The sequence below is a fragment of the Conger conger genome, chromosome 8 (genome assembly GCF_963514075.1).
Source record: "Conger conger chromosome 8, fConCon1.1, whole genome shotgun sequence".
Lineage (NCBI taxonomy): Eukaryota > Metazoa > Chordata > Actinopteri > Anguilliformes > Congridae > Conger > Conger conger.
The window spans coordinates 21,800,313-21,821,899 of record NC_083767.1 but is presented as its reverse complement, the minus strand read 5'-3'; the positions used below and the strand labels follow the sequence as shown (position 1 = coordinate 21,821,899).

Here is a 21,587-nt window from a genome sequence, read left to right as displayed (position 1 = left end):
AAGATAAGCAATTAAATTGTCATTAAATTCATGAAATGCTTTGCCTCCCAGAATTGATGCAAATTCTGTGGGCCCTTCAAATATATATATATATATATATATATATATATATATATATATATATATATATATAACTAACGATAATGATGTGAGCGTCCACACTGCAGAACGATAACGCTCTGTAAATAGTCTCTCAGCTATGTCATCTGCCATTTATGTCATGTGACACCCTGTAAATTTGGTAGGATTTTGATTGGTTGTCAGCTGGAAAAATGCCCCAGTAAGTGATCCCAATGATATTGTTTGTCACTGTCATTGTTGTTCCACTTCAGTTAGAACAATTTTTATATTTAAAACATATTCATAGTTATTGCTATAGTTATTGTTCTGGGTGTGGATGGGCCTTTAACATGAATATGATTGAACATCTTAATTTTTTCTACAGTTCTGTTGGAAAACAGGTTCACAGAATCATCGATATACTAGTTTTCCATAGCAAATGCCAAGTCAATGGTGCTGATGTGGTTGATTGGTAATTGGTATTGGTAGCTGGCATGCAACGAAGTAAAGATTGTTCCAGGGATTTTACTTATTCTAAACCCTTCAAGTTAACTTTTGTTTTTATCACTTATTTTAGATTGCCTTTTCATTTTCTAGCCTGGATCAGACTTGAACCTGGTACCAGTGTGTGCTGGTGGCTTGCACCTTTTGGGGGCCTCATTGCCCTGGCTCAAGATGTTGAAAACCATCTGAGCAGAAAAGGCAATTCAAAAGGTCTGTAAATTAGCACATTTATAATGTCACTGTCTTGGACGGACAGTAAAAGCAGGCCTCCAGCTACAACTCATTGCATTTGAATGAAATGATCTTAACAGTCAGACGCCTGCAGCAAAAAGCAGGGTGATGTAACTATTTTCACTTTTCTGCAGGTTTTCCATAAGTAGAAATTAGTTTTACATTAGGCATGGAAAAATGACTTCAGGAAAGCCAATAATGGCTCACAGAGACTGATGTGCAAAGGCCAATAAAACCTCGGCAAAGGTATTTGAACTTATAACCATTCCAGAAAAAAAACTTACTGTGTAGACCATGTTCCCGAGGAGAAGGTAGTCTGGGGTCTTGCCGCTTCCAAAGACTGTGTCTGCAAAATAAATCAACTTTCAATCCTTTGAAAGGGTGGGGGTGTGTGAATACCTCTCAACCAACCCGTTCCCACTATTGAAATTGATTCTTGAGGAAGCTTTGCATTGAGAAATGGTAATGACGATAAAAACGTATCTGCATATTCAGGGTGTGAGGGATGGAGGGAGGGAGATAGGAGAGAGAGAATAATGTACAAGAAAGAAAAAGTGGGGCTGAAAGAAAAAGACGTACAAAGAGATCAACGTAGGAGCTTAGTCCCATCTACGAAAATATCCCTCGTTTTACGAAGCAGGTTATTGATTACAGATGTTTGTTAGAATTAAGTATGAGCGAGATCCAGGATCAGACACAGGAAGAGGGTCAAAAGCCAGAGAAACTAAGCCTGGAATTTTGAACAGCAGCTGGTGTAAGGCACTGTTCCCAGTCCTGCTCCTGGAACTGTATGTACAGGTGTCCCAGCTTAGCTTTTAGCACTCATGAGCAGTGTAACAGTAATCCTAATATACCAAGTCCTGTCATTGAAGACCTGTCATCTCTGAAAGGGAGAGAGAGCGAGAGAGAGCTCCTTCACAGAGGGATTGTTGGGACACGTCCCCAGACTTAACATGGCCCAACTCAGCGAGACGCCACTAATTTGGTGCTTATTATTTCCAATTCGCTCACAGAGCGCTGTCCCACTGTCTCGTACAACAATTATGAAACAGCCTGGCTGAATAAAAACTGAAAACCAAAATGAGTTGAAATGAAAATAAACAAAAATGCCTGGCATTAGCTGCTGTCTTTCATTCATTCAGTCTCCAAGATGTCGATTCACTGGCCAGAATGATAAACTTGGTTCCAAAGAACACACTGGCATGCTTGCTAACACAATTTGACCATCTTGAAAGAAAATTAACTTGAAAAAAATAACAATTCCTTTCACCACTACAAGTTCACTGTGGTGTGACAGTTCTATGGGACAAGAGGTTTCTGCCTGTGGATGTCAGTCACTGACAGACCAGTTTGGCTTGCAGTTTGTGATGTCGTTGATGGTGCCCCTCTCTTCTTACCATAATTATTATTATTTTTTTCCCTCTTCACTAATTTTGCTGTGCTGTCTGCCTCTCTACAGCATTCTATAATTTCCTTTTTTATAGTCTGTTATACCACACCTACTGACAACCTACATTTACCATGTGAACTAGATATTATGTTAGTGGCTGTAGACAACTTATGTACACTTTATGTGAATCGTATTCTGTAGTTATGGTTATGGTCTTTGGTATGTACTTATTGTACATCACTAATAAATGTGAGGCAAAGCATGCAAGGTGTGTGTCCTATGTATGCCATCCATCCATCCATCCATCCATTATCTGAACCCGCTTATCCTGATCAGGGTCGCAGGGGGGCTGGAGCCTATCCCAGCATACATTGGGAGAAAGGCAGGAATACACCCTGGACAGGTCGCCAGTCTATCTCAGGGCACACACACCATTCACTCACACACTCATACACTCATACCTACGGGCAATTTAGACTCTCCAATCAGCCTAACGTGCATGTCTTTGGACTGTGGGAGGAAACCGGAGTACCCGGAGGAAACCCACGCAGACACGGGGAGAACATGCAAACTCCGCACAGAGAGGCCCCGGCCGACGGGGATTCGAACCCAGGACCTCCTTGCTGTGAGGCGGCAGTGCTCTATGTATGCCATGAGAGCAAAATTGAAGCAGAAAAGGGAAAGGTGTGCGGACCCCTCCGAGAAAGTTCTGGAAGCCACTTACCATGCTTGAAGGCTGCGAGGGGAAACCAGAAGAGGATGATGGAGTGGAACAGGCCATTCAGACAATGAGCCCAGAAGACCTGCAGGTGACAGGAGCCATGAGAAAACCCTGCCAGAGACCCCTGACCCCGCCAACCTCCAACCCCCTCATGGCCCTTTGTCCGGGCTCAACACACGGCTAAGTTGTCAGGTTGCACAGTGAGTAGCTTCACCACTGACAAATGTTTGGCGTATACAGGATGACATGGGGGATGGGTTGTAGGGGTATTATCTCCACATATGTTTCTAAATGTGAAATGGAGAGGGTAAGAGGGTGAGAAGGGAAGATGATGGTTTTCTCTTTTCTCGCCTTCATCAGATTTCACTGCCAGGTCAACGAACAAAACAGGAGCTTTATGCAAGTAAGAAATAATTAAATAACTACTGCCCGATTGTACTATAGCGAAGTGAAGCGAGTGCACAAGCACGTGAATTTGTATGTGCGAACATTGGACAAGCCATTTAAATCAATATCCTTTAGTTCAAAATTTACATTACACCGGTAACCTGCCAAAGAAAAACAGGGATGGACGATGTACTGCAGTGCAAAGGTTACGAAGTAAAATTTGGATGAATGGGGACTTTCATGCCCCATCCCACCTCCGCAGCCCAATTCACTCCCTTTATTACAAAGCTTACGATAAGTTTGAATTTGAAACTGATCGTATGTGACAACATGGGGCTGCTGCAGTGAGGGAAAGTTAGGCTGCCTAATTTTTTTCATTTCCTGCAGACAAAATGGGCACTCTAATTTCATGTTACCTTGAAGCAATATCATGAAATCATCTTTTTGAAATGAAAATAGGCGCCATCCGAGACAAATCGCAAACTCAGCCAAGCAATACTTGAGTACAAATGAATGTTTAACAAGGCAGAAAAAATTAGTCCTGACAACATACTGCTGTTTAAGCTCAAAGTACGAGCGAATAATATTGTTTCTAAGGAAGTGTGAAAAAAGGTATGCATGGACTGGAACTAGTTCCCTGTCTGGAGGAACGTGTGCTTTCTCCTATAGTTTTATCATTGTAACCACGATCTCTTGTGCTATTATGCGAGGTCACTTTTTCTTGGCCTCTAACACCCCACTCTTTCATTGTGGCAGAGATCATGGGTGAGGGTGGGAGTGTGAGGGTAAAGGGGGAAAGTAAAAAAAAAAGAAAAAAAAAGAAAAAAAAACATATCTGCAGATTTCTCTGCCACTTTGGCCTCTCTGTTGTGACCTTTTGACCCCGACTGCCGTCTTAGCAAAATAAACCACAGCTGAAAAAGTCCATGAAAAAGGCCACTACCCTCCCCCACCACCAGTCATCTCCCCCTTCCCCCCAATGCTGCCCCCCTGTTGGACCCCTGTGCTGAGTGCTGCCACCCACCTAACAGCTGACACGGGCAGGGATAATCACAATTAGTACGCCCTGCTGAAAAAAACAGCTCAAGCTAGGTTTTGAAACAGCTGGTAACTCATTGACAAATTCAGACCAGCTTCCAGCTCCACATGGTTTAGCTGGTTGGCCAGTTCAGACCAACTGCCAACTGGACATGGTTTGACCACCTAAAGCTATGTTTTGAAACAGCAGGAAGCCAGCAAACCTGCTAAACCTGCCAGCAAAACTGAGTGTATATTTTTAGACTCATTAACAAAGTGTTTCTGTCTGCAGAACTTCTGCTCACTGGATTTTTTTTGTTGTTTTTTTGCACAATTCTTTGTAAACTCTAGAGCAGGGATACTCAGATAGCTTATCTTGAGGGCCACATAAAAAAAATGGCAAGAGGCGGGGGGGCAGTTGATAGAACTACATAACATTAATGACACTTTTTCACGTCAGTCATTTGCTTTATTTACCCAAAACATATTTTGTGGCTTGGCCTTTGGCATTTCTATTCCGTCCAGTAAATTTATTGAATGAAATTATTAATAATGTTTCTGCATGTTTTCCTGTAACAGTATGTAGAACAAGTCTGTATAATTTGCACAATGCACAAATAAAATAACTTGTACAAATTAGCCAAAAGCCATTAGACACATAAAAAATAAACTTACATTCGTGAAGACAACCTTTTTATAAGTATTATGTCTGCCATTTGCATTATTTACAAGAAACAAATCAAAAGTCAAAAGACTTTTCTATTCAATTCTATTCTGTCCTGTAACTTAATCACATGAAATTAATAAAATGTGACATATTTCTCTGTTGGTAGAACAATCCTATGTAATTTGCATTATCTCGCGTAGATCACAGTAGATTAGTTAGAAGGGTGACATTTCATCTTCATTGCCATTTTACTGAACATAGGCTTGTACGATGTCAGAGCGAGATGCATACACTGGTTGAGGTGCGTGTCAGTGAGTCTGTTGCGCTTGTTATTCTTAATCAGATTCATAACAGAAAATCCTGACTCGCAAATATAAGTAGAACCAAACATTGTTAAAAGGTAAATAGCAAGTTTGCAGCAGTTTTTATACTGTTGTTTAGAACACACCCAAAACGCGACAAGCTCTTCCTCCGTGAATTTTGCTTTCAGGAGATCATCGGTTTGTAACTGAATCAGTTCCAGCTGGAAAGCACCCTCGTCAATAGTGGGCAGCAGTGCCTTTGCTTGCGCAGGGAATGTCCCGGTGGCAGAGACGAATGGGTCGCGCACAAACAAGAGCGCTTCGCTCGGAATTTTGAAACTATCAAAACGAGACTTGAAATTGTCAATCAGACTTTGTAGCAGTGACCGCATTGCAGACAGTGCCGTAGCCTTTGCAGGGACATCGCGCAAAGTAGGAAAGTGCAATTTCCTGTCATTTAAATCAGATAGGAATACATCCAAATTAGCTCGAAATGCATTCACTTTATGTAACAAGTCTCCGATGCTCGCACATGCACCTTGCAGCTGCAGATTAAGCTTGTTAAGGTGGCTTGTGATATCGCAGAGAAATGCCAGGTGGGAAATAAACTCGGAATCTTGCATAAACAAGGAAAATTCCTCTGGTTTGAAGATTTCTGACGGGAAAGGAATTCAGTAACCTCTTTCCGCAGTGCAAAGAAGTGCTCCAGAACGCCCCCTGCTGAGCCACCGTACGTCGTTCTGCTGGAGGAGATCCGAGAATTCGGCCTCCTGCTCCTTCAGCAACATTTTGAAAAGACGATGCTGCTCGATGTTGAACGGACATGGTTGACAATTTTGATTACCACGTCCATAGTCTGTTTCATCTTACCAGACAGCTTCGCACACAAAACAGTCTGATGAATTATGCAATGCAGCGAATTGACAGAGGGATACTCTGCTGCTAAACGTGATGCAAAGCCCCTCTCCTTTCCAATCATAGATGGGCCACCGTCCGTTACGAGAAGACTGATTTTACTTAGGTCCAAAGAATTGTCATTAAAAAATTGTTTAACAGCAGCATAAATGGCCTCTCCGGTTGTGTTAGTTGCTAGAGGCAAAATGCACAGTAACTCCTCTTTAAAAGACTTCCCGTCAAAATACCTTACAAATACCGATAGTTGAGCTGTATCCGTCTGATCCGTTGACTCGTCCACTGCAATAGACATGTACTTCATCTCCTCAGATTTCAGATCCGACAGCAAAGATGAAAAGCAAGTCTCGTATAAAACCTCAACCCTGCGCATCGCCGCTGAGTCAGAAAGCTGGACTTGTTTCACACGGTTGATAATTTCCGACTTGCTTTTCTCCCCAGCATACAATTCCTCCACCATTCCCAAAGTGCATTGTTTCACTAGTTCAGCATCAACGAATGGCTTACAGTTCTTTGCTAGCTCCCACGTCACGCGAAGTGAAGCAGCGGTAGCCTTTTCGGTTGCTGTTGCAGCTACCGTCAGTATTGTTGTCGAGGCGATATACGATCATTTCAATGTAGCAAACTTTTCTTGTCTGGCTCTGCTACCGAGCGGGAATGCAGTATGGAAGCTGGCATGTTTAGTTTCATAATGCCGCTTTATATTGGCAACCTTGATAACCGACACTATATTGTGACAAATTAAACACAGCGGTAAAGGATTGGCGTGCGATGGTAAAATGAAACCAAACACATCTGTCCATTTCGGATGAAACTGCCGGTTTTCGGCATCAACCTTCCGTCGTTTGCTCAAGCTCATCGCGGCCCTGATCGTTGGTAGCCTACTCGCCGCCTACCCTACCACTCAAATGCGGCAGGTCGCGTAAGAGCTCTAACCATATTGCTGCCCTCTACTGACCATTTGTTGTTGTGTATTGGCTGGCTTTACCATTTTCCAATTTGTTGGAGGACTTACAGTTTTCGAGTGAGGGATGCGTTATTAGATGTTATTAGGCCTACTTATTTTTTTAGATTGGCGGGCCGGTCAAAATTGCGTCACGGGCAGGAAGTGGCCCACGGGCCGGGATCTGAGTATCACTGCTCTAGAGACTAGTGTGTGTGAAAATCGGATCAGCAGTTTCTGTGACACTCAAACCAGTCAAACCGGTCAAGCTCCTGACCTGTATCTACATGATTGTACACTGCACTGATTGCACTGCTGCCACACAATTGACTGATTAGATCACCGCATGAATAAGTAAGTGTAATAAAGTAAAAATGTTCCTAATAATGTGCTCAGTGAGTGTAGTTTTTAAGCTTTTAAACGCGAAATGTCAAAGTAAAAGCAACACCAGACTTGCGCATTGTCTAGAGGCTAGCCAGCTTGTCACTTGTTCACCAGTCACAAACAACCATATCAGCTGCATTCGTGGCTATGTTAATGTATTTGCTTTCATTGTCTGCAAGTCTTAATGTCAAGAGTAAATGTTCAGGGTAAAAATAGTTTTAAAGGGTTTATACATTAGATGAAAAGTTATAGTCCCAGAGTTTTGTTAGCCCGGTGTTGGTAGTCTCCCAGCCTCTCGCAATGAAACTTTGAAGCCGTTTTTCTCAAAAACATGAAATGAGACTCCCTTGATATTTGGAGTAGAGATAACTTTGGGATTGTTACAATGCTGACACTTACATTTTCCTCTTTCGATTAGTTTCTAAAACTCAAAATAAGTTTTGGGGTCAATACGATTTTGATAGAGCAGGTCACAAATACGCCTTTAGATGAGGGGTTTCCAATGGTATCCAAAAATCATCTTGCACCTTAGATTAGATTTTTTTAAACATGTACGGTCACTATAAGCACTACCCCCTTCCCTCCATCCTTCTCACCACCCCTCCTTCCCAAAATGAATGCTAATGAAACCAATAAATGTTCATAATCGTTTGTCAAAGCAAGGGCACCCCCTCGTCTCCCAGCAGGTTGCTAAGGGCCCCTTTTGTAAACAGCCCCGCTGCGCTCTACACAGCGAGATGTGCGCTTTGTGGCTTCGCTAATTGCTTAAAAAGAAAACGCTGAAAGGATGCACTTGTGTGTTTGCAGTCCCCTCCTCCCTCTTTGCTTATAGAAGTCTGGTGTAAAGAACAAAAAGCCATCAACTACTATAGGAGTATAATAACCCAGTTGAAGGGGCCACCCTGATTGGCTGGGTTTATTAGGGTGACATCAATGCCTTGAAAATAATATAAAGTGAAAGGGGACGCAGTTTGCGAGTCTAAAACATTAAAGCACCCCCCGCCCCCCATTCACAAAGTGCACAAAGCAGGCAGAGACAGAGTGAAAAGACTCTGGATTATATGATGAGTGTCCAAACTAGCTAGTAAAAACAGGCAATGAAAAAAACAAGCGAAGGTGGTCCGTTTCCATTCACCCTTTCCCAAAACGTTTATGTCTCAATCACCGTCACGGCTGGAATTTTAAATATTCTGCTCCGTTTTGCTTGGCAGCGGGAGCTCTGCAGCCGGGACTAACTGCCAAAATCCAAACCTGACTCTCCCTAAATTAAAAGCCTTCTCCCACTGGAAGAAATAAAGAAATCATGAAACCCAGTTCACATCTTTGTCAAGTTGCTCACAATGCCACCTTCCTCCTCCACAAACCGATCCAGGCTCTACCTACCCAACCCTAATCCCTGACATCCAACAATTTTGTGAAAACTGGAGCTGATCCAGGGTCAGTGCCTAAGGTTAAAAATCAATCAGCACTTTGTACTCAGCATTACCCGGCTTCCAATACCCAACACACAGGCTATGTGTGCATGTTTGTGTCCACAGCAAATACAGTCATACCGCCCCCACCCCATACAGACATTTAGGGTGGGGCCCTCAGTTGACCCTGACCTCTAATTCCACAGGGGGCCTGTAATCCATTTCCACTTGGTGGTGACCTTAATGCCTATGGCAGGGAGACAACTTTATTAAAAACAGGGGCCGAGAGCTGCCATGCCATGACAACAACAGTGATCCATCTATCCATCTATCCACCTATCAATCTAAACACAAAATGCATATACATTATGTATATAATGCATTCATATATCCATATATGCAAGAATACAGTATATGCATGTGTCAGTGTGAGGCCATATACGCAAACTGGAAAAAATGTTTATTTGGAACATTTTTACTTTATTACACCTACTTATTCATGCAATTATCTAATCAGCCAATTGTGTGGCAGCAGTGCAATGCATACATCATGTAGATACGGGTCAGGTGCTTCAGTTAATGTTCACATGAACCATCAGAATGGGGAAAAAATATGATCTAAGTGACTTTGACTGTGGAATGATTGTTGGTGGCAGACAGCTTGGTTTGAGTATCTCAAAAACTGCTGATCTCCTGGGATTTTCACACATACTAATCTCTAGAGTTTGCAAAGAATAGTGCAAAAAACAAAACAAAAAAAACAGGGAGCAGCAGTTCTGCAGACAGAAACGCCTTGTCAATAAGAGATGTCAGAGGAGAATGGTCAGACTGGTCAAAGCTGACAGGAAGGTAACAGCAACACAAATAACCACACATTACAACAGTGGTATGCAGATGAGCATCTATGAACACACAACACACAATAAGTGAATAGGCTACAGCAGTAGAAGTCTAAAATATAAGTCTAATAAATACCTAATAAAGTGCTCAGTTTTTGTATTTTTCCCTTCATCCAGGCAGGAAGAAGGGTAACAGACAAAGGATGAGAAAGGCTAGAATGTAGAATTATTTTCCTACGGGAAAATTATTCAAATTTTATTCCAAAGAGGCAAATAAGCAGACATTATCATTTTATTTATAGCTGCTAAAATTAGAAAGACAGCTTTGAAAAGATAATACCTCACATCCGAAGTCTCATAAATTTGCTTCTTATCTAATTTATGGACTTTACATTGCTCTCCCATGCCTAAATTATTGGGTACAATATTGGATCAAAGGATTTCTTCAAAACGTTTTTTTCTGACTTTTGTATTCAGGAAGAATTAATATTCATTCTTCATTCATCAAGCACAAAGCATTTGTTTGGGAGAGAGTATTTGGAAAAACTTCAAATGCAACATGCACTGCCTCTTGAAAAAAACATCCAAAGACCATCAGACCCAAGCCTTCAATTCTCATAAGCGATTTGAATCTCACGTGAGATTTCAAATTTTCTTTCCATACATTACGGCCATTATTATGGGACATGACAATTACCGATATATGTGCAGTGGATAACGGTAATACCTTGGTATTGAAGCCCATTGCATTCTGGGAGGTCTTGTAGAGCTCCGGATACTTCAGCATGTTCTCTTTCCTGCAGGAACGCTCAAATATCCCCAGAGTAAGTGGAGGCAGTGCCGTGAATATCTGCTCAACACACACATGCAGACACACACACACACACACACACACACACACAGAAAGACACTTTAGCAAATCCCCTTTTGTTCATACGCCTTTGAAATCATCAGATCACAGTGGTATTTGTCCTATTTGTAGACACCCACATATTATCAGGGTCTCCTGCACTGTGGAGATGACTATTTGATGGCCTTTCACGAAAAATGCAATGGACCTAAATCAAAATTCTTCACCAATTACTGAAACTATACAAAAATGGTCCAAATATAAACTGGCCGATAATAATAATGATCATGATAATGACATGATAATGCGATAGATAGGGTTCAGAGTAGAGAGCCTTGAGGGACCCACACATCAAAACTGTTTAATTGGCGATCCTTTTCTGGCTGCATCCTACTGCTTCGTGCGCTACTCGACAGCAGCTGAAGTGTGCTTTTAAGGGCATGCACGGCTGTTCTACTTTCACATATAGTACATATTTTCTGGCACGAGGGGATGTGGACTCGACGACGGGTCGTAAATAAAGGCTAAATTTTTCAGGATGTCGATGACACAACCCTGCTATAAAGGGATCCTGTTCGGGGGTGCCGCAGCAAATTGGTTTCTGGCCTAGGAATCGCCAGGGGAGGCAGAATGAAACAGACCCCTTTTCACAGGCGTTGGGAATGGGAAGAGTAAATCACAGGAACTCACCACGTTGTACAGCCCAATGCACCAGCGCTCGAACAGGATTTGACCGGAGAAACCGTTCACAAAGGCAAACCAGATCTATGATGGAGAAGGGAAGAAACGATAGTTACTGAAACCAGAAAATGTGACATTTTAAGACACCAGGTTCATGGAGGTAACCTACTTTAAGGCATGATATCGTAATGTAGACGTAACTGAAATGGAGGATAAGGAATGTCTATGACATCACCGTGAGGTCTGCTGTTCCTTATGTTATGTATGTCATAGAAATACTCACAATATGGTGAAGTCACCCTCATAGGCAAAAAATTTAAGTAAGATGCTCAGAGCTGTAAACTGAATATGACATTTAGCTATTAGTAGACTCAGTGAAAGATGCAGCAGGTGTGAATCTAATGGACTTTACAGTAGGCTTAGAATAATTTCAGCCTAAACACAGAACCACTTTATTTGGCCTGGACCCTGCATTCAGCACCTCTTTGGTATTACACAGGCCAACCCTGCACAACCCCAAGGGAGCATGTAAGAGGAGGGCCATAATGTTGCATCTGCAGATAAGGTTTACCTCCCCCCTGCCCCCAATTTTGGCCAGATGCATGCTTTCTGTCACCGACAGCTGCGGATAGCATCTTGTCTCTGCGCTGATAAGCATCAGTGAAGGGAATATTGCGGGACGAGGCTATACAGAGTCTCCATGAATGTTTTATGAACACAGTATGGCTCATTATGGAAATAGAGGTCTGAATACAATGACACAAAGACTAAAAACATTATTAACATACCAATAATAAATCCCTTCCATGAAAGGAACACTTGGAATGCCATTGGATGCATTCATACATTAGGACCCTTGAATGACTTGGTCTACATGAAACTACATTAGATACTTGCCCTCAAATCAGGGCAAAACTGCACTGGACAGCAACACTCCTTGATCTTATTTATTTTTCACAAGACCAATTTAGACATATCACCCTGTGGTGACATACTGGAAAGAGAAAGATTATTTCTATAATTATTTTTATTGATGTTTACTATGCGTTGGCAAGACAATGTTATTTATTATGGCAATAAAGCTCCATTTGAATTGAATGGAGAGGAAGAGAGAGTGAGTCAGGGAGAGAGAGAGAGAGAGTGCAAACAAGTGAGAAAGTAAGAGAGAGTCAGACAAGGGAAGAATAAGACCTCAAGGCGCTGTCTAAATGTTGTAAAATTTCTCATGGATTTAGTCAGGGATTAAATATGGATATATATCAAATAAACATTTTCCCCCCTCCACATTCCCCCCCACCATCCAACAACATCGCCCTGCCTTAGTATGACTTATGAGAGAGAGGCAGAGGGGCTTGTGGCCTGCCCGGATCTGGAGGGGCTCGCTTTTCTGGCTGAAGTCTGGAACGGTGAGGGAAGAAATATGAATATTTGAAACATATTTGAAACATTAAGGCATCTTATCGTCACCTCTCTTGATTAGTCATATGGCTCAGTCAGTCAGACGCTACGGAAAAACAAGTTTTGGAGATCTGGGAAAAGGAACGAGTGGACTGTTTGAAGCCCTGGCTGTTTTAAAAGAGGCAAGAAGGAGACAGAATGGAGGTCTCAGGACAGGAGCACTCCGACACTAATTCACAAACCCTTCACCAAGACTACAGAGCCACTAACTGACCAAAGACACCAGATAAATGTTCAAACACAAGCAAGCCTGTTGAATAAATTCTGAACTAAAAATGAGGAGTTTTAATTTTTTCGGTCTACCCTCTACCCCTCATACTCTCTACCCCTCATTATTTAACCTCTCCCTCACTCAGCCTCTCTCTCTCTGCCCCACACTCTTTCTTTGTTGAACAGATTTAGACTGCTGTGTTTTGCCCCACCGGAGCACAGCCCTTCCTCGCTTCATTTAACCTCATTATGAAAGCGAGAATTGCTACATGGCCTGACAAAGCCAAACCCCCAGGCCCCCCCGCCCCCCAAGCGAACTCTCCCCCCTACCAATCACCTCTACACCAGGCTTCCTAATCGCACGGGCTGACATGTGACACTTTTCCCTTTCCAAAACAAAATGTCTACTGCTTGCTCCCCCATGTCAGACGTGGTCCACTGCGAGGTTGTTTTCAATAGGACTGGCACCGCTCAACTTTGGTTTCTTTCATGGCAGACGCCCATTCAAAAAAAGGCAGCAGGGATGACCATCCACCTCCCCGATGTGACCATAATGCCATCCACAAAGTGTTCTAGAACTTTCCTTTATGGCAGTCCCCTGAATCAGAAATGAGACCCGCTGCTTCTACCATGTTAAATTCAGTGGAGACCAGAGCTATATACACTGTTGGAGCCACACAATGAGTAGTGACTCACTAGCAGGGTGGGTCAGTGTGTAAATAATTTCAGCCTTGATTAATGAGAGTTCAGGGCCGACATTATCAAGATAATGTATACCTGCCAATGGCAAGTACAGGCACAAGTCTTTACCTCCAACCAAACCCAGTATATCAAAAAAGTCCTTGAAAGGTCCAATATTGTACACCTTTCCAGTGTTTTATGTTAGGTCCTGATATCCATAAGAAGATGTTTGTGTGGTTTAAAGTATGAAAAGAACCTATATCCGGTTGTAAATGTCTATTCTCCAGCACCTCTCGTGAGCTTTACCAAGAAGAGGCTGTGCCTTTAAGACACATTGATATCAATGAACCTCTGTTATGATTGGCTGGCTGAACTGAATGCAGTCTGTGCCCAGCTACGAGGTGGGCCGTGCTGAAGCAAATAGGCATATCATTGTGATTCCTAACGTCACGGAATTGCAAATGGCTTGTTTAAATGCATTTTCTTCATACGAATTGTGTGGATTTATTTGAGGACTGTGTGATACTTTTGATACTTTGCCATCTCCTTTATAATTCACATAGCAAGAGAAATGTCATTTTCCACAATATATTTTCCACAACAGACGTCGCCTGAACTTTCATATTTTGTAGAGGGCGGGTACACACCCTGTCCAGAGCCCTTCAGCAAAAGCGGGGCAAACCTTCTTTCTCACTACACATTCTGAAAGCCTTGGGTAGGAGATGGTGGTTCTTTGCTGATTAAGGGGGGCAATAGAAGGTATTCATTATCAAAACCCAGTGATCTCAGCACAGTCCCAAAGCTGGTGGGTGGGCATTGGCAAGAATATGGACAGAAAGGGAAGGATGTGATTGACATGTGTCCAGCTATAGCAAGCTCCAAAAATGGTAATTAAGGCCTAATTCGAAAATCCAAGAAAAAGAAAGGCAGAAAGGGGGATTAAAGGAAAACAGAAGGGTTGGTAAATATCAAGTTAATCTGTGAATCGGGGGGGGGGGGGGGGGGTAGTTGGGAAGGGGGATGCATGACAACTTGAGGCTCTCAAAATGCGGCACCTGTAGGCTGTTCTAGTCTACCCTTTCACCTCTACTTTTTTTTTTTGTCTCTTCCTTGTCCGTTGCCCTCTGCTCTTGTACTCATGCCATAAATGCCACTCATATGTCAGACTGACTAAGGTCTAAAGTGTCAGTCAGCAGTGTTGATAAGTGTAGTGTTGGTCATAATGCAGATCTAATTGCTCGCCTGAAAGGGGGGCTGAAAGGGTTAATTAAGGCCTAAAGCATCGGTCGGCCCAAGTTGCAAGTCAGTGGTCAAAGGTGTTAGTCAGTATATAAGGTGTTAAGTCAGGACCTAAGGTGTTCTCAGTGGGAATTAAGCCAGCTGAAATGCTGACAATGCATTATCCTGTTTCTCAGCGTGATATTAGTTTTTGAGTAGATCGAATGGCTTATCCTGCATGTTGCACATTTACTTACTTACTTATCACTATAATACTCAGAATACAATTTAGTGCAAATTAACCCACAATGAAACATGAGAAACAAAGCCTTGGTCCTAAGTTACCTTCTAACCTTGTTCTCAACACTGTTTGGAGCTTTTTGGCCTTGTTTGATTCAAGGCCCTAGTGTTGGCATTCTTCATTTCCTTCCCCCCCGACACCCAAATCACCACACGGATCTCTGCCTGCTTGGCTGATATCTCTGCGCGGATGACTTCCCAGCACCTGAAGCTCAACCTTGCCAAAACTGAGCTTCTCTACATCCCTGCTAAGTCCTCTCCGTCAATCGACCTCTCATTGACTGTTGAGGACTTTGTAGTTTCCTCCTCCCGTACGGCAAAGAATCTTGGGGTGACTCTTGATAACTGCCTCACCCTGGCTCCACAAGTATCCTCCACTGCCAGAACCTGCAGGTTCTTTCTGTATAATATACGCCGTATCCGTCATCTCCTGACTGAGAAAGCCACCCAGCTCCTAGTCCAGGCGCTCGTCATTTCCCGCCTGGATTACTGCAACTCCCTCCTAGCCGGTCTCCCAGCGTGTGCCATCAAGCCCCTCCAGCTGGTCCAGAATGCTGCAGCCCGCCTGATCACCAGTCAGCCCAGGTCGGCTCATGTCACCCCGCTTCTCATTGGCCTCCACTGGCTTCCCATTGCCGCACGCATCTGTTTCAAGGCCCTAGTGTTGGCATTTCAGGCTGCTAAGGGGACTGCCCCACCTTACATACAATCCCTGATCACTCCCTACTCCCCAGCTAGACCACTCCGGTCTGCCAGCTCTGGTCGCCTTACGGTTCCCTCTCTATGTGCACCTGGCGGTCGAGCTGCACGTTCACACCTGTTTTCCGTTCTGGTTCCTCAGTGGTGGAATGACTTGCCTACCACTGTCAGAACAGCAGAATCCCTCCCCCTATTTCGACGCAGACTCAAAACCCACCTTTTCAAACTCTACCTTAGTCTCCCTCCTGATTTCCCCTGCCCCTCCTTTCTGATATCCCTATCCTTGTCTAACCCCCCCCTCCCCCAAAAAAAAAAAAAAAAAAATGCACTTCTGATGACAACTATGTTTAGAACAGCATTTCCTGTGTATTTTGCTAGTTTCTGGATGTGATGCTCTGACTTATGGTAGAACCTATGCACTTGTAAGTCCCTTTGGATTAAAAGCATCTGCCAAATGACTAAAATGTAAATGTAATGGCATTTCAGGCTGCTAAGGGAACTGCCCCACCCTACATACAATCCTTGATCACTCCCTACTCCCCAGCTAGACCACTCTGGTCTGCCAGCTCTGGTCGCCTTATGGTTCCCTCACTACGAGCACCTGGCGGTCGAGCTGCACGTTCACGCCTGTTTTCCGTTCTGGTTCCTCAGTGGTGGAATGACTTGCCTACCACTGTCAGGACAGCAGAATCCCTCCCCCTATTTCGACTAAAAACACACCTCTTCAAACTCTACCTTAGTCCTCCCTCCTGATTTCCCCCGCCCCCCTTTCTGATATCCCTATCCCTCTTGTCTAACCCCCCCAAAAAAAAAAAAAAATTCACTTTTGATGACTATATGTTTAAAACAGCACTTCCTATGTATTTTCCTAGTTATGGATGTGATGCTTTGACTTGTGGAAGAACCTATGCACTTGAAAAGTCGCTTTGGATTAAAAGCGTCTGCCAAATGACTAAAATGTAAATGTAAATGTAATCCCAGCTGGCCTGCATTCTCTCTGCATGTTCTCCTGAGTTTGCATGGTTTTTCTAAGGGTGCGGTTTCCTCCTATAGTCCACGGACATGTAGCAGGGACTATAGATGAAAATGAGCCCTGGCCAACTCTGGCACATTTACAAAAATGTGGCCCATGTGCATTGTCCCTGTCAAATAAACTAATGTAGAACTAGGTGTTGCTCCATCTCTACAGTGAGGCAAACATGAAGTGCGGGAAAAAGATACTCCCACCCCCATCCCCGACCTTGTGCACTCCACCCTCCCTGGAGACCTCCAACTATGCTAGGTCTCACAGCCAGAGGACAACAGCTAGGCAGCTGGTCTCACAATTTGGAGTGGCCCCATTATACTGAGCCGTCTATAGGAGTTCATTCGGGAAAGAAATAATTCACCCCCGCCCCCCCACACACAAAAAAATAGGACCGTTATTTTTCCTTTCATTCTGAGATCCTTGGACCCCAAAAGGATACAAAAATAAAGAAAAGGAAACTCTGAAAGCAGCGGAATATAACAGTGAGTGAGGGAAGTGGGAAGCGCTGAAATAAACAGCGGCATCCGAGATGCCCGGCCTTGTTTACATGAGCATCTGCATTGTGCCGGCTCAAACGCTGGCCAGGGAGAGAGGCGGCTACACCTATCCACAAAAGCAAACCTATTAGCCCGACAAATGTTACTTTCAGCCTTCCCCGGGGACACAAATGTCTTGAATGTCAATGCAGGCACCTTGATGCATTAGAGTCCTGAAAAATGAGCAGAATTTCTACCATTATGTACTTTGAGCCCTCAAGGGGGGGGGGGTATAGAGAGGGATAAAAGATCAATTGGGACAAAAGGTTGATATATCTCCTGTGTGTCAGAGGAGTCAGCTTACAGAGAGCCTTAACCTGCGAAGGCAGAGGTCTACGTACACGTCTATGGTACTTGACAGCGGCCTGGAGGCTAATGTGAAAGAGCTAAAAGGGGGATGGAAAATTGTGTTTCAGGGCAGTTACACCGCCTCTCCTTTAGATTCAACGTGAAAGAGATATGAGAGAAAAGGCTGTGGTTTGGTTTAAGGGTGATTTGTGCTCTTAATATTGTTGGCCAGTTTTGGCAAACACTCATTCTACAAATCTCCCTTTAGGGAAAACAGGTAGCAGGAAGCAGGAGAACAGCAACATAAAACTGCTCCCACTGGCATGGATGCTGCTCCCTGTTCCATTGATACACAGTCAGAGGCTAACTGGAGCTAAACAACCACTGGCTACAGTGCACACATAACAGTACCCTCGATGTGTATCAATTAATGCACATTTACTAATATGAACAGAATTCTCAGCATGTCATATTTAAATCATGTCAGTATTCAAATTCCTTAAGCTGTTGTACCTTATTTTAGAAGTCTGTATGATTAACGTAGGCAGGTGGCAAATTAATCCTTAATCAAACATAAAAAAGGGCAGTCTGTAGCATAGTGGTTAAGGTACATGACTAGGACATGCAAGGTCGGCGGTTCGATCCCCGGTGTAGCCACAATAAGATCTGCACAGCCGTTGGGCCCTTGAGCAAGGCCCTTAACCCTGCATTGCTCCAGGAGAGGACTGTCTCCTGCCTAGTCTAATCAACTGTACGTCGCTCTGGACAAGAGCATCTGCTAAATTCCATTAATGTAATGTAATGTAAAATGAAAACATGGCACACACTGAATAGCACACCAAACACCTTGATGCAAAATATTCAAAATGTTAAAATATAATCTGAAAATCTTAAAGTTTGCAATGCAACACTGAAACAAAACCTTCCAAAAAGATGTAAATGTTGTCCCTTCCTTGAATGCAATGAAATGCATTTTGTATTTTGAATTGAGAGGTATTTCCTGCATGCTGTTAAACAGTGTAAAATGTCTGACACACATCAAGCCTGGCTTACGGTATCCACATGGTCGTAGCTGCCTTTATGCATACTTTTCTCAAGATATTTTTACATTTTCCAGCAGCTACCTTTGCAGGCCAGTCAGGTGAATCACATTTAAATTGCCAATTGGAGCCCCAAAAACAAAAGAGTAAATACCCATTGCATTATTAGCAAAGCACATTCTGAAAAGTTGGGGCGGACTTAGCTCACATTAAATGTCAATCTAGTCAGATTCATAGCACCATAGGCTTTGTGGATACTAACAAATGAGAGCAGAAAAAGAAAGAACTAGTTTGAACACCACTGCCTAAAGGAGCTATTACACTGTGTCTAGCAGCATACTAAAATGACTAAAAACTATAAGAACAGCTGTTAGAGCAAACTCTAGGAACAAGCAGTGCCAAGAGTCTCTAGCGCAGTGCATATGGTCCAAGAGTCATCCCACAACATGATAAAAAAAGGGTCTGTTGGCAGCTCCTTAAGTCTGGGCTTTGATAAAGGAGGGCGTGCAGGGAATCTGAAGTCCAGTATAATTTACCACCAAGCATAAAACAAAAGCAGACAAAAAAAAGAATGTTTAAAATGCCCTATATTTAGAGTGAAGCCTAACTGCACTTGAACTATGCAAATATGGTGTTTGTTGCATAGCACAGTATATATGAGGCATATACTGACACAGTTTGCATAGAAAAAAAAAAACCCTTTGGCAAAATTGACAAAATACCGTTTCCAAGAAAACTCAGATTTTACCATTTTTTAATACGTGTTAATTAATACAAGTAAGATACCACATATAACATACCAAGCGTCGAGTGCCCCAAATACACAATAGGACATTTCCTCGACTCAAGGCATTTTCCTTCCACCTCTCATGACACTATGGACACTCTTACCAATTCCAGACGTGTGATTTCCGTTGGCTGCGGAGCCCCAATGTCCAGTCGTAAATCACACCATCCCCTGCGATATGGATGGTGCTGAAAGGCGCCCTTTTGACCTATCAGGGCAGACCCTGGCCCCCGCTATCGGTGCGAGGCCTGGGCTGTGTCTAGAAGTATCGGGCTTTTCTGCAGGACAGGCTCTCGAGCGGGGTCGTACCTCGATTATGTACAGGACAATGTTCTTGTAGAAGCAGTAGAGGATGCACTTGGTCACTCGGTTGTAGTTCCAGGCGCCGTGGACCAGCAGCAGATTCTTCAAGTACTTGAACTGCAGACGGGAGGAGGGAGGGAGCGAGACATAAAAAAAAAAATGAACCGACTGGCCTACGGGTGGCATTCTGAATCACGGTGTCTGTTGCCGCTAGTAGCACCAGGGACTTTGTGGTAACTTTGGGATAACATATCATCACTGACACCCAGCAAAGCAGGACTGCTGCGGGAAGCAGGAGCAAGACCTTAAAAAATGCATTCCCCACATTTCACACCTTGGTTTGATTATGCTATCATGCCTTTAATGGGATGGCGAGGGTTCATGGAGCCAAACACTGGATGGAGATACAAGGAGCTATCAATCACTGATTGACAGATAAAAGGCTTATATTTTTCCAACAACTTTTACTCAATCATTAAACATTTGTTTTCTTCTAGCATTAATTAAAGGAGTAACATCGGTTGGTCACACTTTCAAGGTTTTTATATGCAATTTGCACAAGAGCTCATTGAAGAAACCCAATGAAAGTATTAAATATGTCCATTCTTTAGTTTTGGAGAAGCGTTCTCATTACCACGCCCAGACAGTTTGGGTGAACTTTTATCGTGGGAAATTTAGGCTTATAAAAATATGTTTTAAAATGTATTTAAATGACTGAATAATAAAAACATTATTTATTTTGTTGTTGTCTAAAGACAACTGGCAAGTGTCAACCACCAAGTTACTCCTTTAAAAAGGAATGTTTTTGGTGGGAGACTGTCTAGCTCATGTGCCTGTGCTGTGAATCTCAATTTTGCTGTCACTAATTCAGGTAACTGTAACTGTGCTTGTGATGGCACCATAGTTTGGGGCAGTCTTGCAGTGGTACCTTCTGACTTTTCTCAAATTGTGTGTTTGGATGTCTAAACACAACTCTGGCCACATCAACCTTCCACCTCCACCTCCATCCCCCACAAATTCCACACACAATTTATAAATCTGGAAATGTGGGGTGGGGCGGAACGGAACACCGAACGCCTCTTGCCTCATTACTGCAACGTGGATGCCCTGACTCCTTGAGGTACGGAGAGATCAAATGGCTTTGCTCCAGGCATGTGGTGAAATCTGCCGGAGAAACCCACTGAAGGACTAACACTGTGCCATTCAGGTTATGATCAAAGGTGACTTGTGAATGAGATCACAAACCCTAACCAATGCAATAAGGTGCTATTTTGTGGCCAAGCAAAACTGTTGTAATCATGCTTAACTAGTTTCATAATGGTTACTTGGTTGCACTCACTGTTGTAAAGGCTTCTGTACTTAGTATGAGGTGTATTGATAACCCAACTAAAAATTATTCTTTTATCCAAAGTGACTTGGGGTTGATTAGACTAAGCACAATCCCTCCTGGAGCAATGTGGGGTTAGAAGCCTTACTAAAGGGCCCAAGAGCTGCACTGATCTTATTGGAGCTACACTGGGGCCTGAACCACCAACTTTCTAGGCCTCAGTCAAGCACAAGGTTAGCTATAGCTATAGGTTGCTATAGGCTGCCCCACTGTCCTGTCAGTATTGAAAAACTTAGGAGCTAGAAATGTACTAATCACAAGAGGATATGCCACAGTTCTTAAAGGTAGTGATTTACAGTCATGCTTATATGCAGCTATAAATCTCTCGCTCAGAGTTCTCTTTCCAAAGTCTG

The 21,587-nt window shown here is 43.2% G+C and overlaps 1 protein-coding gene across 5 annotated transcripts in view; it reads right to left on the bottom strand.

Moving 5' to 3' along the window:
• LOC133134957 (probable phospholipid-transporting ATPase IA) overlaps window positions 1-21,587 on the bottom strand; it is a 102,956-nt gene that overhangs the window by 13,885 nt on the left and 67,484 nt on the right. For all 5 annotated transcript variants that reach the window (XM_061251607.1, XM_061251605.1, XM_061251608.1 and 2 more), the window contains 5 exons: window positions 19,854-19,964; window positions 11,310-11,384; window positions 10,497-10,619; window positions 2,910-2,988; window positions 1,080-1,141 (listed from right to left, as the gene is read on the bottom strand). In XM_061251607.1, the coding sequence (XP_061107591.1) occupies window positions 1,080-1,141; window positions 2,910-2,988; window positions 10,497-10,619; window positions 11,310-11,384; window positions 19,854-19,964 (450 nt within the window). The remainder of the gene's footprint in view (window positions 1-1,079; window positions 1,142-2,909; window positions 2,989-10,496; window positions 10,620-11,309; window positions 11,385-19,853; window positions 19,965-21,587) is intronic.